Below are 16,480 nucleotides of genomic sequence, written 5' to 3'. Positions count from 1 at the left end.
TCCAATAAGATGACAGACACCTCCCTTTTCGGCCAACAGGAGATCTAAGGCTGCCCTATTCTATAATGCGACAGTGCGGAGAGCTTTCATCTCACTTGGAAGAGCATCAAATCCTTGTTCAACAGATGCAGTGAGATTCTCTAACTCCACAGAAAGTTCTTCTATGTACCAGGCTAAACGAGCAGGGCCGTACATGGGAATAATACTAACTGCAAACTTATGGCCACCTGAAATCCGGTCCCGTTTCACACGGGTGTGAGGTGGTGACATTATTGGACTGATGGTCAATTTGGAGATAGCTGGAACCAAATAAGAGAGGTGGCATGTACCTGCCCATCGTGCTGGGAGATACAGATATAAATGTTGACCACACGTCCACACCATATCTGTAGGACAGCCATACCCATAATCAGAAGGGGTAAGAGCCACGGTGGCATCAAACTGCACACATAGCATGACTGATTAGTGACACGTCATGTCAGGTCACGTGTGTTATCATGTGTTATCGCTATACTCGTGGTGATCAATGATGTGGAGGTCACGTCCGTGACGCCTCCAAGGTTCTTCTGTCCCTTGCTGTCCTCTGACAGACCAGGGCACAACAGGAAGGTGATACGTTGGAGAAGGATCAGATACCTGACAGAACGTGCCCATGTACCACATGTACAGGCACATAAAGGTGATGCAGATGACAGCTGACCCTTTGAGCACCTCCATTGCTGTTGAATCAGTGTATGTGTGGGGCGGGGGTCTTCGGTCACTCGCCAGCGACCAGGCAAAGGATAAGTGTGTATGAGACGTCACTGGGGTCGTTATCACCGCTAGGTTTCAACCAGTGAGTCTTGTGAGTGTGGGTGCGTGATGTAGGGTGTCTACGCTGTCGGTCGATGGTCCGGCCTGTCCTCGGCTGCAGCAGTCAGCGGTTCTCCCAGAAACTGCTTGATCCACGTGGCACATTCAGCAACCTTGACCGCTGTGTGCGTCATCAGGAGCACGTGGAAAGGGCCTCGCCACCTGCGCTGTTTCCAGTGCTTTCGTCTGAAGTCCCGGACCAGGATCCAGTCCCCCCGGCTGCAACGGATGAAGCGGCCCTTCTGCAGCAACCAGTAATGCTGATCTCACCAGTACCTGTCACCACAGTACTTAGTACTTGGTACTAACATAAAGGAAGAATCTGAACAAATCTTCCACCACTAGTTGAAACAATTATAAAACACAACTAAAAACAACACTCATATGTTCCATGAGTCTACAGTCTGACAAGGTGGGTGTTTTATTTTTTGTAATATATACATTTACACGTATACCATTTTGTCTATCAGTGGACTCTAGACCTGTTCACTACAGGGGAGCCTTGTACTCAAAGTGGATGAAAAGGAGGAAAACTTTTACTTTGAGGCCCCCTAGTGGCAGCATCCGGAAGAACGTTTTGGCAAAAAAGGGCAACTCAACCATCACATTACCAAATTCTGAACACTGTTCTTTTCAGGAAGAGCTTCTATGGAAGTAAATCTGAGAAACTGCAGCCATTTTACTGGTTATTGTCCCTCTCATCTCCTTTTTCAAATGGAAGCTCTATGTTTTAACCCTTATCGACCCTCAGGCTATTTTTGTATGTTTTTTGTCATTTTTCTATTTTGATTTGGTCATCGTTATGTCTGTATTACAGCTAACGGCATATTCATTTATTTGTTTATTTATTTATTTTCTACATATTTTCATCATATATACTTTTTTTTTTTTGCCTGCATAAATCTCTTAGACCCCTTCAGCTCTGCTCAAAACTACATGTTCAACAATTTTCAGTATTTTAATCCTTTAAATGCCAGTTTAAAGGGTGATTCTGCTTGTCTTATGTACAAAACAACAATACACTATATAAGATGCTTTCCATGTAACACATGGTGGAACGATGTGGCATGTATTATGTCAGAGCTTTGGACACATTAAAGATTGGCCATGATACTGAGCTCATTGATTTATTGATTGATTTGAGCAATGCAAGACCCTCATGGCAAAAAATGCCTCCTAAATTTTATCCAAATCCTATCATGTGTTTGTTCTCTGAACTTTTTTTCATTTTCACACAGATTTGTTTTTAAAAATGGTGATCCTCATCTTATCTTCACATAGTTACAGGTTAAAACTGCTTTTGAACCTAATCATAATAAATTTTAGGTCATTGTTAGCTCCAAATTGCCCTTGTCTTAATTTTTTCTTGAATAGGTTTCAGTCTGAATGTGAGGAATGAATGCATATTTACAAATGAAATGAGGATGACCTGGGCAAGTAAAATTTAATCCTGTTTTGTTTTTGCATTTTACATACTGTGCCAATTATTTCTTATTTGGGTTTGTAGAAAGAGACAGTACCTTTTTATTTGTCACAAGCTTTTATGCTTTTATTGATACAAACAGCTATTAATATATGTTTGTGAGAGAGTTCTCATTTGGCTATACATATCTGTACTATAGCAGTAGAAATCCACGCTGATGTCCATATACAGTTGCGGGAAAAAATTATTAGATCATCAAAAGTCATCAAAAACAATGGTTATAAAATCAAATACTAACTCCTGTGTGTATTGTGTGACTAAAACAGACAGAAAAGAAAACATGGAATGCCTAAAAGCACTGTTTTTGTCAGTACAATGCCATAGCTATTGATGTAAGAACTTAAGAGATTTTGGTTATTATCAAGAAAACATGGAAAATGGTTAGATATCAGCTCTGAAATTAAACTCTTATGAGCTATTTTTGTTGTTGTCATTAAATTTGTCCAAACAAATGTACCTTTAGTTGTACCAGGCATTAAAATGAACAAGAAATTGAAGAAAACATGGGTGGTCTAATAATTTTTCCCCAACTGTAAATAGCACTGTCATATACTCTTCTCCATAATCTGACACATACATTGTATTTATTTTTTTATAGCTCCCTTTTGCAGATAAGATTTGATTATTTGTCCTGAAAAGGTGATGATCCAGAATTTCCAGAGAGTCCAGACATAAGGTGGAGCTTTACACCAAACGGCTCCATTTCTTTCAAGGCTTGTTGCTTTGTCTTGTATCCAGTTACACCAGTTTTTCAGGTGGTGCTGTCAATGTTTAAGATCATATTTAGCTGTTAAATGTTTGCACAAGCCTTTGTAAAACATCTGATGTCTCCTCTTGGTTTTGTCGATACAACAGTGTGGCAATTATGGTAGAATGAATTAAACAAATGAAGGTGTGACCACAGGTTTAATCCAACTGAACAGGCACATTTGAGACAGTGTAGGCACTGACTGTTGGCTTCCACTGGTTATTACAGTGACTTTGTGTTTGTGTTAAACAATTCTACCTTTCTGTTACACAGAATTACTAAAAATTTATGTTCAGAGTGGGGCATCATCAAGTCAGTCTTCTGCATTTGTCTATCACCTTTAAAGGTTTAAAGGAGGGAGTGCATCCAAACTCATAACAACAACATAATATGAAAAGGAAATAAAAACTCAACCTTCAGAATAAGTTTATTCAGACAATGGCTGCATGAAACCTCATACTGTAAATCTACTGATTACAGCATCTACAGCCAGTTCACAGCTGTTTAAATAGAGGAACCTATTTCTGATCATACTGTCCGCTGCATGATGAACATTGAACCAGTTTTCCAAACATTACTACCACAGAAAAGGTTTAAATGCATTGATGCTGCTGCTTGAGTCCTGACTAGAACCAGGAAGTACGATCATATTAGTCCTGAGCTCAAATCTCTGCACTGGCTTCCTGCGGCTCAGAGAATAGACTTTAAAACAGCTCTGCTCGTTTATAAGTCTCTCCATGGTCTAGCACCTAAGTACATTCGTGACATGTTGGTCCCATTTGAACCATCTTGGACCCTGAGAACCTCAGGGACTGGTCTTCTGCTGGTGCCCAGAGTCAGGACTAAACAGGGTGAAGCTGCGTTTCAGGTCTATGCAGCAAAACTGTGGAACAGTCTTCCTGATGATGTCAGACAGGCCTCTACTGTGACAATGTTTAAGTCCAGGCTGAAAACAGCTGTGTTCAACTGTGCATAGAACAACTGAAAGGGTTCAGTCTGCACTCTGACCTTTTACTTTGTTTTAATTGATTATTACCTCCGCCAAGGAGGTTATGTTTTTGCCAGGGTTTGTTTGTTTGTTTGTTTGTTTGTTTGTTTGTTTGTTTGTTTGTCTGTCTGTCTGTCTGTCTGTTTGTTTGTTTGTTTGTTTGTTTGTCTGTCCGTTAGTGTGCAACATAACTCAAAAAGTTATGGACAGATTTGGATGAAATTTTCAGGGTTTGTTGGAAATGGGATAAGGAAGAAATGATTACATTTTGGTGGTGATCGGGGGTGGGGGGGCCCATGGGGGGGGCTACTGATCAGCCTTGGCGGAGGTCTGCGCTCTCCGAGTGCTTCTAGTTATTTATGTTTTATTGATTATGTTTTAATTGTAATTGTGTGTTTTTGTGTAATTGTTGTAAATGTGTGGTTCTGTCTCTTTTCCATTTTTGTAAAGCACTGTGAATTGCCCCGTGTATGAATTGTGCTATACAAATAAATCTGCCTTGCCATATGATGAAATAACTCAGGAAGTCAGTTACTTGATAAAATCTGCTGATTGCACCTGCTTATGTAAAACACCATAATTTTATTTTTATTTAACCTTTATATAAACTGGTAGGTCAATTGACAATCGTGCCAAGAGGCAGATACAAAGCAATAAAGACAATGAAACACATAGAAATAGATAATAGACAAGAGTCCCGAAAGAGTAAGGTTTATAATATTTACAGTAACATACAGTATGTTAAAAAGTAAACAACTAAAAACAGCAAGCACACACACATATGTGTGTTTGTATGTGTGTGTGTGTGTGTGTGTGTGTGTGTGTGTGTGTGTATAGAGAGAGAGAGGGAGAGAGAGAGAGAGAGAGAGAGAGAGAGAGAGAGAGAGAGAGAGAGAGAGAGACATATGAAGGAAACACTAAAAGTAAGTGCAGTGGTTGTGTACTAGTGAAGATACTGAATGTTTAAAAGACTGATTGAGATTGAGATTAATTGGAAAAAAAAAACTCAAAAAGGCAATAACACAATAAATGAGAATAGGTCAGAGGTTTAAGATAGCATTGTCCCAACACACACATTCTAATTGCCTGTCAGATGCCCTGTCTTGTATTCACATATTTTAACACCTTTTTAACACTCGAATAGACAGGTGTTGAATAAATTAAGTACCAAACTGTCTCAGTGGTTTCCACTTTTCACTCCAAATACAGTCACTTTGTCTGAAAACCACATATCAGCTCTTTTTGAGATGTGAGTTAGTATGAATCCTTTTAAAAAACAGTTTGTTTCTGTCTCATTCAAAACTATTTTTTTTAATACAGGAATGACAGTTTAGTGGTAGATATGCAGCCTTGATATCCAGTCATCTTGAGTTTTATAGTTTGATATTTCTTATGTTGTTCAAATTTGCTGTTTTGCAGAATTATGTATAGCCATATCTATATTGTTATGCTGCCCTATTGTTACCAGCTAATATAGTTTTTCTCTTCAGCAAAGGATGCATCTAATTTCTTCAACTTTTTGACTTTGAATAGGTTGGCGATCTGCTCTTTATGTCTGCCCCACACCAGTACCTAAAGACAATGGATACTTCAGGTTAGGACTAAAAATGAGTCAGAGAATAAAATATAGGAATATAAGAATATGTAACATGTGATTTCATGTACCTAGTTAAAATAGAGGAAGAAATGTAGAATAGTTTATAACCCCAGAGAGGCCTCAAATGGCAAAACCATGTAAAAGACCAAACAAGATAAAAACAACATAAAAGATTAAAATATCATTAAAAATGTTTTGGAAAAAGGATGCAAAGAAGAGACTTGAAGAGACCGTAAAAAGTAGCGCAGTCATGTTTCATTGTGCGTATTAGAATTTCATTTATTTGTTTAATTTTTGTTGATGCCAAATTTCTCTTTGTGATGAACCAACAGACAAGTAAGACAATCAAGATTTAATATTCACTTCTTTATATTATCACACAGAGGGGAATCCATCATTCAAGAATAATTTTTATCCTCAAGGGTCAAACTGTTTCTTCATTCTGGACCACGAGCATGTTCTGCTTTCATTTCCTGTCCACGTCCTTTTCCACATCCTTGTCCTTGTTTTGGTCCTTGTCCTTGTTCTTGTCCTTGTCCTGGTCCACCTTTGCATCCACGTTCTTTGTCCTGTCCACCTCCACAGCCTTGTCCCTGAAAACATGTGAAGAGCAACGGTGAAACCATTTGTAGAAGCAGATGGAGAAAAAACTGACCAATGTAGCTGTCATTCATAAACATACCTGTTCCTTGCCTCTTTCCTGCAACAGATCATTACAATGACATTAGTGTTGTGAAATGAACTACAATGTATAAATCATACATTAAGAACTTAAATGACATATTACCCCACGGCAACCATCTCCGCGTCCACCACCTGCTATGGGGAACAAAAAAAAAAACAAAGAAAATTACATGAAACATCATGCTTCTCAATATTTCATGACTGAAATGTCAAGAAATGCAGAATGGAGATGACTCTCAACAACACAGGTCAGACAGCACACAGCCACTAAAACTATAACTGACAAAAATGCTATGTAATGTTTACTTGCAAGTCCTGTGACAATTCTAACTTCATAGAGAATTGTATGAAAAAAAATGTTGACAATGAAAATTGTTCAAGTCTCCTTGGAAAACTCTTTTCCAAAGAAAGAGAGTTGACATACAGATATGCTGTAAATGTAACAGTTAAAGTTTAGTTAAATATGTCAATATAGTGCAACGGACTACTTTCAGTATAAGCAAGAGCATTGTTTGTCCAAAGTTAAAAACCAGATTAGAGCTGCAACTATGAATTAAATGATAGTCATCTGTAACTTCAACAACTATTGTGATAATGAATTAATCTGTTTGAGTAACACTTGAGATACTCAAGTTGATTCTAGTCTCCTAAAATTTAATTGATAATTTAATTTATATTGTTTCCTATTTTTTTCTTTATCAATAAAACAAAGTTGAATATGATTGGGTTTTGGGCCAAACAAAACATTTGAGGGAGTGATCTTTGACTTTGGAAATGCTGATAAAACACCATTTAAACATTTTATATGACGAAGAGTTAACCAGGTAATTGAAAAAAAACAACATCTCAGTAATGAGAAAGATTTTTAGTTACAGTTACATTATTAAATTTTTTGTCAATTTTTAGTCCTAAAAAGTTTTTTCTCACATAAACTTTAGTAATTCTAGTGAGTAATAAATAATAATGAATAATAGTAAGGAAAAAATAATTAAAATGACTTACGATTTTCCATTTTGTCTTTGATGACAAGTGTAATCACGGTCTTTTCCTACAGGGAAATAATACAGATAAAGATTTAAAATATTTATTATAATAATAGTATAATATAGTAACAAATTACAGTGCACATACCTGGTGTAGAAATGTAAGGTTTTTTTCAGGACTGTGCATGCAGTCTGTATTTATAAGGCAACATATTGCATGACAACTGTGGGTGTGTTCACATTGTGCACAAGCCTTGTGTTTGGCTACAGGACTTATAATGATAAGCATAATCTATTATAATAACTGAACAGGTTGGTTATGCTGATTCCTGAACAACAACAAACAGTTTTTTCTGTCTCTCATGGCAACTGACACCTTCAACTGAAAATATTGTTGCTGAAGTGGAGCCACCGAGGGCTGGAATGTAACCCCAAGTGAACATTACTGACATGTGTGCTTTATTACCTCCACCAAGGACAGCAGAGGTTATGTTTTCATCGGGGTTTGTTTGTTTGTTTGTTTGTGTGTCTGTTAGCAAGATGACTCAAAACGTTATGGACAGATTTTCATGAAATTTTCAGGAAGTGTTGATACTGGCACAAGGAACAAATGATTACATTCTGGTGGTGATGGGGGGGGGACTGATCTGCCTTGGTGGAGGTCTGCGCTCTCAGAGTGCTTTTCTAGTTGACTAATCAAACTTTGTCTTAATGAACAAATGTTTTTCACCTCTAGGCTGAATACACTGTTTTAGTTGAAAAAAAAAAATGCTAATGAAAAAAGCTAATGTTGTTGAAGTGCATTTGAAAAATATAATATTACACATATTTGAACCAAAGTTGTAGTTTTATAAATGATGAAGAAGAAATGGTTAAAAGGAAAAAGTCAACTCAATCAGTATCCTGGTCTTTTTTGCAAGAAATGCACACGGTGTGCTGCAGCCAGACAAAAAAACTATTCTCACTGTTACAAGTAACAAGCACCAGAAGCCAGGGTCTGCCATTTTCTGGAGTCATCAGTGACCTCAGTAAGGCTCCTCTGCACTTCTGTAAGGCACCATTAATGCTGAATTAATGTTGACTTATTGTTGTGGTCGGAAAAACATGAATATTTCATCTGAACAATGCAAAACCACATTCTGCACACTTTACAAAGGCCTGGCTGAAGAAAAAGAGGGTGTGGGTGCTACACTGACCTGTACTGTTGCCACTTGTCTGCTATTTGTCATGCTCTCTAAAATGTAATAACAAAGATTCAGTATTGTAACACATTCAACTTGTAAGGCTCTCCTCCTGTTTGTAGCACAAATGGGAGAAGATTTCACCTAAAACTTTTTACCTCTTTGTATTTTCAGTCCCTGAACATCGCTTTTTTTTTTTTTTTTTTGGGGGGGGGGGGGGCAAGAATGAAAATTTAAATTCAGCATAATTGAGATTCAAGATAATAAGATACCAAACACTGTTTTCTATTATAATTCGACACAGTGTGAAGAGCAGATGAAATAATGGAGTTGTGGTGGCACATCATGACTCAGCACCTTATGATTCACTGTCTGTATGCAAAATCCAAATGATCCTACAATTAACGCCCTGTATAAAAACAGCCATTGTGGAATGCAGTTGGATCAAGACAAATGGAAAAATACAACCACTCATGATTCGTGTAATCCTGGCAATAATCCCATTTTTTTGGTAACCATTTTCTTTGTCAGCTAACACTGCAAAAAGAAACATAATGTGCTGTGCACTAATACCCCTCAGCCAGAATGGACAGTTGGATGGACGGACAAACAGACAGACAACAAAACAATTAAAATACAAAACAACACCCTCACATTCTTTCTTTAATTATACCATGTCTAGGACACACCTTTCACTGTCTTGCGGTAGTTGTACACACCCTGATGAAAGTGTCACATCAGGTGATCCAGGTAAAAGTACACCCGCAAAATAACCTTAAATCCTCTGTGTCTATGTTGAAGCTGTGACATAAGTCTTGCCAACAAAAACATTTTCATGTTTTTTCTTTTTTTATGTCACACTTGATGATCAAGGGGAAATTTTGACTGCCTGTACTGCTTGATATTCTGTATGTGCAACGTGTCATTTCACATTTCAAATGAAAATAGCTTGCACAAGCTTGAATATTTGTAAAATCTCAAAATGACTCAAAACTCAAACATGGTTCTTTTACGTTCATCTCACAGTTACCAAATTTTATTTTTTCTCCATTAAACTACCTTCCTGCTTTCTGGCTCCTGAGGACCTTGCCAATCAGCTTACAGCACAGAACAAATTCCAAGAAGAGTGAAGACAAAAGAAGAAAATATACACCGCACAGAACCTGTAATTCTAGTTATGGAAGAACTAAAAGCATAAAACCACACTGTTAAATACTCCACTACAAGAAAAAGTCTGCATTTAAACCTTACATAGGTAAAAGCTGTAAACACACAATGGAATATTTTTTAGATCGTTATATTTCTAAGTGAAGGATCTGACATTTCTCATAGTGTACATTGCAACAATTTGACCCTAACAGAACTAAAGCGAAACATACCTGTTTACACACGGACACTTTTCAAATAGGACCACAACTACGGAGTCTAATTGGCTATCCCAGCTCAGAGCCCGCCCCTAAAGAGACAACAGGATATCTGATTGGCTGCTTCAGAGATTGCCATGTGCCGGAAGATTTTAATTCGGCGCACAAACATGAAGCTTCGCGTTGTTGAAAGTGAAGAAATGTGTTTTGTTTAAGAATCACCGGAATAAATTAATTTATTGTTTTAATGTTGCCAGACACAATTTCAAAATGGCTACGTTAGTTCTAGATAATGGAGCCTACACGGCGAAAATTGGATATAGTCAGGAGAAAGTCAGGTGAGCTCGTTAATGTTAGCAAGGAAGCTAACGTTAATGATAACAATAACAAACGGACGCTGATTGAGCTTTTATGAATTTATTTGATTTAATTATTGTAATCCTCAGTGGCAGCCCTGTTTATATCGTTTTGTGTAGTGCTTGAACACACCGTAAGGAAAAAGTTAAACCTGTTGTGCATAATTTAACCCATAAAGACCCAAACATCCACCGCCGACCAGAACCATCTACTGATCTAAACTGTTTAATACCTGCTTATCTACTAATCCTGTCAATACATGTAAACAACTGGTGTAAAATGCAGTTTGTCATCTTTTCATGGTCATCAGATATGACCCATTTGGACGTTCAGAGGCTCCATAGTGAGCGTGGAAACACTCATCTTCTACAACATTGATTCACCAGTAAAACCCATGGAGTTGGATCAATGACAGGGGATGGATACACTGGGTTTATGTTCAGTTAATGATATTTTTGCTAAAAAAAAAAAAGTCACTTTTCCTTCAGTTTTCTCTGTTTTTGGTATAATAACCATCAAGCAACATTACAGAAGATAATACTATAATAAATGGTGGTAAATCACTGAAGAAAGGTGAAATAGAGAGGAAACATTTGTTTGGCAACTAACATAAAAGTAGCACTGGGTCTTTATGAGTTAAATTCTGTGTTTGCCATTCAATGCATTACCCAGCACTACTTCAGAGTAGCGAATGATGTCATGAACCAAAATTATGTCTAATAAACTGTTTCATAGATTTAGATTCAGAAAAAGCAATAATAGTTTCTGCACATAATGTCCCTTTTGTTATTTGGACAGCCACCAAAATCGGTGACTTCTTCACAGTCTTTTACTTTCTTTGTCTTCATCAGTGTCATCCCCAATTGTCAGTTTCGCTCTAAAACGTCCAGACTGAAAACCTTCACTGCCAATCAGCTCGATGAGATCAAAGATCCCTCTGGTCTTTTCTACATTCTCCCTTTCCAGAAGGTGACAGAGAATATCCACACATAGAGGCTACAGTTTTACATACAACATCATGTCTGGATCAGTTTTCAACATTTTCAGATTCCTTTTCTCATTTTCCTTGTCCCAGGGTTACCTGGTCAACTGGGATGTTCAGAGGAAAGTCTGGGATCATCTCTTTGGAAAAGAAATGTTCAAGGTGTAACAGCTACTATAGTTTTGAAAAGTTTATTTTTACTATCATTAAAACAGCCAAAATTGACAGAAGAGAAAACGTTATTTTCTGTGATGAAAAAATACATTAGTGGAGCATTAGTGAGTTGTATAGTTTTAAAAATGTCTTTACTTCAATTTGGTCTTTGGTTTCATGTTAGTTACATAAGTGCCTAAATGGTTTTAGTTCAAGTTTTTCAGCAATTATGAGAAAGCCTTGTTTTATAGAAGCAGGAAAATGTGGGATGAAAGACTGAATGGGATTGAAAATTATTTAGAAAGCTGTTAATTAACTATTCCAAATAGTCTGAATTACTTTTATTTTTGCACCTTTAATCTTTTGTGTGAAAACAAAGGAATTTTTTTTACTTTGTGTTGCATTCATTGTACTTTTAATTTAGTTTTAAATTTTATTTCAAATAACAATTATCTTTGTAGTGGTAGTATGAATTCTAGTCTTGGTTTTTGTCAAATATATGAGTCTTGTCTGCAGTCCCATTTCATAATAATTTGGGCTGTCTGATATATAAATTAGACTACTATCTGACTTCACTGTGTCTTCCTCTACTGTCTGACCAGGTGGATTTTGCAGACACCAGTATAATTATCACAGAACCATACTTTAACTTCACATCCATTCAGGAGTCGATGAATGAAATCCTTTTTGAGGAATACCAGTTTCAGTCAGCTCTGAGGATAAACGGTGGGTCTAACTGTTTTTCATTTTTATTTTTTCAGCCATCTTTTAAAAACATATAACCCACTTCAGAAAAAAATCTTAATAATATATTAGTATGCCATTTAAGTGAAATATATCAGAATATGGTTTTATTTTGTCCATATAGCCCAGATTTAAGATTCTTGCTGAATTATTGACTTTAAGGTAAAATAATAGGTCAAAAAGGACATTTTGACTGGTAATTTATCGTGAAGTGAAGCACATTTATTTATGCATTCATTATTTTGACTTAGATGTTCAGTTGAATCCAAGTGTTAACAAATTCAAAATAGTTCATTTTCCACAGTGTCAAATTTCATCTTTGGTGAAGGAGGGCAAGGTGATATCATTCACTGAATCAAAAGTCAGCTTTTTCCTGCTCCAGACTTTTGTTCAGAATCTACAACTTATCGACCTGTAATGCTGTGTGAAAAATATTTACTATGTTTTCTGTGTTTGCCATTTTTCCAGCGGGATCGCTAAGTGCTCATCACTATTTCCACACAAAACCCTCAGAGCTCTGCTGTTTGGTTGTTGACAGTGGCTTCTCCTTCACCCACATCGCCCCCTATTGCCGGAGCAAGAAGATGAAAGATGGCATTCGCAGGTGAGAGGACCTGGCAATATGTACCAGTGAAAGACACTTCAATAATAACAATAATATTTGATGGAATGTTTGGAGCATTTAATGGTCATGAGCTGTATGGATACACATGGAAGAGTCTGGCCATATCACCTGCCCTTATCTAATGAACATTTGTTTTTTTCATGTCTCACAGGATCAATGTTGGTGGGAAGCTCCTGACCAATCACCTGAAGGAAATCATTTCATATCGGTAAAACCATTTCACTGAGCTCTGTTAATGTAGGACGTGCCTGATTTTTATCATTTTTAAATGCACTGGTCCTTTCCACCAATAAATGGAACAAATTATATTATTACAACAGTAAAATTAACAATACATTATATGTGAGAACAGTGGGTTTTTTTTTTTTCAGTCATCCTGAAAATAAATCCTCCTGCTCAAATAAGTATTTCAAAAATAATCTTCCTGTTTCCTGTTTTTTTAGCCAGTTACATGTGATGGATGAAACTCATGTGATAAACCAGGTGAAGGAGGATGTCTGTTATGTCTCCCAGCAGTTTTACAAAGACATGGAGATTGCACAGTAAGTCAAATACACACCCATGTCAAACACAGGACAAGGGCCATGGTATTAATCAGCTTTTTCCCTATTATTGCATTATTGCTGTTACAGTAATAATAACAACTATATGTGTAGTTAATTATACAAAAATGGTAAAAAAAAAAAAAAAAAAAAAAGGAATTGCTAATTTAATTACATGTAGTTCACTACTGCTGTACACCGCTTCATGAAACCTGAGCTCAGAAAGTCTCTGATTGTGTCTGAATTATTTCCTCTTTTGTTTCATATTTTCAGGATGAAAGGGGAGGAGAACACTGTGATGAGGGATTATGTCCTTCCAGACTTCAGCGCCATCAAAAAAGGTTTTTGCAAGGTGAGCATTGTCTATTTTTATTTGATTTTTAAACATTCAATGGTTGATATTTAGAGATGTCTAGTAGCGATGAAGTTGCAGGCTACAACTGACTGAATATTCTAAATCTAAACAGTGGACCCTTTACATCTATTACTCATCCTGAATCTTTTAGTGAATGTTCCTGCTTTATTGTTGCCATTTTCGTTTATTTTTTGTTGTCCTTGTTTTTTTTTTTTTTCATCTTTATCAGCCAAGAGAGGAGATGGTCTTCACAGGAAAGTACAAGACAGGAGAGCAGATACTGAGATTGGCAAACGAGCGCTTTGCCGTTCCTGAGATGCTCTTCCACCCGTCAGACATTGGGATCCAGGAAATGGGCATCCCTGAGACCATTGTCCACTCTATCCAGTCTATGCCAGAAGGTGTGTACAGTCTTTTTTATTATCAGTCTTTTCAATAAATTCTAATAACAATAAATACTGTACACAATGGAATTTGGTCTCGTCTCTCATATTCCCCTAAATTTCTGCCTTTTCTCTACTACATGAATAAAAAAGAGAAAATAAATTAAGAAATGGAATTACTTTTTTAAAAACAAAATCACACATTAACGTACCATTGTAAGTAAATGTAGCATAGGTGCAGGGCTTTTTTATCTGTTCTGAAATAAAAGCATGAAAAGACCCTATCGTGCTGAAAAAAATTTACTCAAATGTAAAAAGTTGATTACTACAAGGATCACACTTTATCAGCTGGTTCTGAAAAGTGTAAACTCTGGTGTTGAGTAAATGACAGCTTTTTTATTTACTGTAATTTTTTTTTTTTTTTTTTTATGTGTGGTTCACATTTCCACATTGTGCTACTAATGGTGTTTTCTGTTGACAGAGATGCAGCCCCACTTCTATCAGAACATTGTCCTGACAGGAGGAAACACTTTGTTTCCAGGATTCAGAGAACGACTGGAGGCTGAACTACGATCACTCGCCCCCGCTCATCTGCCGGTGTCAGTCCTTTTGCCAGCAAAGTAAGCAACAAAAAAGTAAACATTATATCAGTCAGCACTCAGGAATTACATGTTTGTTTGTTTTTTTTAAATTAACATCAAATAAAACTATTTAACTGAAATAAAAATAAAACAGCAATTTTCAAGATATAGTTAAGAACATATGACAAATGATAAATGACAAACACTGAATAAAATGAATTAGAAATTATAAAATGATATAGACAATGTTTCACTATGGTTAAATGGTTCATGGTGTATGAGAACAAAATGTCTTTGAAGAACATGGGACTTCAATTGACCTCTATAAAACTAAAGTAAAACCAATCAGTTTCATAAAATTCAAATACTTATGAACTCATAAAATTCACAAATAAAAAAACAAACAAACTGAAAGGTTAAAAAAAACAAAAACAACTATAACTAGAAAAGCACTTGGAGAGCGCAGACCTCCACCAAGGTAGATCAGTGCCCCCCCCCCCCCAATCACCACCAAAATTTAATCATTTGTTCCTTGTGCCAGTATCAACATTTCCTGAAATTTTCATCCAAATCTGTCCATAACTTTTTGAGTTATCTTGCAAACAGACAGACAAACCAACGCTGACAAAAACATAACCTCTTTGGCAGAAGTAATAACAGCACAGACATCCTGTTTCTCTGGTGCTAATGTTTTTATTTTAACATCTGATTGTCCTCTAGTCCGATCTCTTACTCGTGGGAAGGAGGGAAGCTGCTTGCCTACAACCCAGACTACGATGAGATGGTGGTGACGCGGGAGGAGTATGAAGAAAATGGACATTGTATTTCTGAAGAAAAGTTTGATATTTAATGTCTTGTCATCATGGATTTGCAAAACAGACCTGACTTTTCAAACCTCACTTCCACTAAATTAAGTGGATAGCAGGATCAGCCTTTCAAATGCCACAGAAATGGTAAAATGAATGTGAAATGTTCTTTTGAAGCCAGTTATATTTTGTTAAATGGATAGAAATGTGGTGCTGAAACTACAGACTGTATATTTCATATTTTTATTTTTTATTTTTTACATGTGTTGCTTTTCTAATCTGTCAAAAGATGTCGTTTATTGTATCCTCAAACACCTCTTGGAAAGATGTAAATGAAAAGTGTTTCAGGTGATTTCAGAGGAACTTGGTAAACATCAGTTTACATGTGTAGTTTAAGATTTGCCACATTTGTACTTTTCTGTTTTTTCCATTTCTTTGTTTGTTATTTACTCCATTTTTAAATCTTGGAATTGGGATACAAATTTAAAACTTTGTCAGAAATTTGCAAGAAACAATGTCATGTCATGCAGGCTTGTCTCTCTTGCTGACAGACATGCTCCAATTTTCATGTATTACCACTGGTAATAGTACCAGTACAGTTGGGCTGTTTTAGAAGTCAATGTGGCTAGGACTACTGTGACTACTCCAAATGTTGGGGGGGGGGGAATTGCTTGTTTTAGGAGAATTTAGTTTTGTAATCACATTAGGAGCCCAAACCCTGTTGTAAGACTAACTGCATCATTAAAAAAAAAAAAAAACCTTTAAAATAATAAACATTGTTCCTCAGATAAAACTGAATATGCTCACAGTATTCTGCAGTCATGTATATGTAGACTGTCAAAATGTTGCTATAAACATTCCCTATGTTTTTATTGGCCATTTAAAGATTCTTGTCTTTGACTATTTGTGTATAAAAAAAACAATCTTTCCATAGCATTGCATTCAACATGGCAAAACTAAGGCCTTAATGACTGAATAAATGTAATACATATTTATTGCTGTAGTGTAAAAATCGCTGTAAATTATTTCTCACAAGCAGAGTAACAAAATTAGGGATTTTTATGATTAGGCA

At 36.4% G+C, this 16,480-nt stretch overlaps 2 protein-coding genes across 3 annotated transcripts; one reads left to right on the top strand and one right to left on the bottom strand.

Moving 5' to 3' along the window:
• Positions 1–5,929: 5,929 nt before the first annotated feature.
• LOC115421182 (glycine-rich cell wall structural protein 1.8-like) lies at positions 5,930–7,543 on the bottom strand. 2 transcript variants are annotated; one of them, XM_030136928.1, is made up of 5 exons: positions 7,484–7,543; positions 7,355–7,400; positions 6,456–6,487; positions 6,351–6,368; positions 5,930–6,261 (listed from the first exon to the last, which is right to left on the bottom strand). In XM_030136928.1, exons 1-5 carry the CDS (start codon positions 7,520–7,522, stop codon positions 6,106–6,108), a joined length of 291 nt encoding a protein of 96 aa, XP_029992788.1. In that variant the 5' UTR covers positions 7,523–7,543; the 3' UTR covers positions 5,930–6,105. The 2 variants fall into 2 exon arrangements, with proteins under 2 accessions (XP_029992788.1, XP_029992789.1); XM_030136929.1 differs by having other exon boundaries at positions 6,456–6,484; positions 7,484–7,537.
• A 2,488-nt stretch (positions 7,544–10,031) lies between these two features.
• Positions 10,032–16,293, top strand: actr6 (actin related protein 6). Its single transcript, XM_030136699.1, has 11 exons — positions 10,032–10,218; positions 11,089–11,206; positions 11,313–11,381; positions 11,975–12,098; positions 12,585–12,720; positions 12,893–12,949; positions 13,185–13,283; positions 13,557–13,635; positions 13,868–14,039; positions 14,503–14,641; positions 15,323–16,293. The coding sequence occupies exons 1-11, from the start codon at positions 10,151–10,153 to the stop codon at positions 15,450–15,452; spliced, it is 1,191 nt and encodes a 396-aa protein (XP_029992559.1). The 5' UTR covers positions 10,032–10,150; the 3' UTR covers positions 15,453–16,293.
• Positions 16,294–16,480: the final 187 nt, after the last annotated feature.

This window comes from Sphaeramia orbicularis, chromosome 6 (assembly GCF_902148855.1).
Source record: "Sphaeramia orbicularis chromosome 6, fSphaOr1.1, whole genome shotgun sequence".
Lineage (NCBI taxonomy): Eukaryota > Metazoa > Chordata > Actinopteri > Kurtiformes > Apogonidae > Sphaeramia > Sphaeramia orbicularis.
The sequence above is the reverse complement of the archived record's forward strand: the minus strand, read 5'-3'. Positions and strand labels throughout refer to the sequence as shown.

Bases quoted from the DNA above. Each gene is read 5' to 3' on its own strand.
- LOC115421182 (XM_030136928.1), bottom strand. From the start codon at position 7,522: ATGCACAGTCCTGAAAAAAACCTTACATTTCTACACCAG. The intron at 7,401-7,483 runs GTATGTGCACTG...ATTTCCCTGTAG, and splicing joins ACCTTACATTTCTACACCAG to GAAAAGACCGTGATTACACT. The intron at 6,488-7,354 runs GTAAGTCATTTT...TGTTCCCCATAG, and splicing joins CAAAGACAAAATGGAAAATC to CAGGTGGTGGACGCGGAGAT.
- actr6 (XM_030136699.1), top strand. From the start codon at position 10,151: ATGGCTACGTTAGTTCTAGATAATGGAGCCTACACGGCGAAAATTGGA. The intron at 10,219-11,088 runs GTGAGCTCGTTA...TGTCTTCATCAG, and splicing joins TATAGTCAGGAGAAAGTCAG to TGTCATCCCCAATTGTCAGT. The intron at 14,040-14,502 runs GTGTGTACAGTC...TTCTGTTGACAG, and splicing joins TATCCAGTCTATGCCAGAAG to AGATGCAGCCCCACTTCTAT.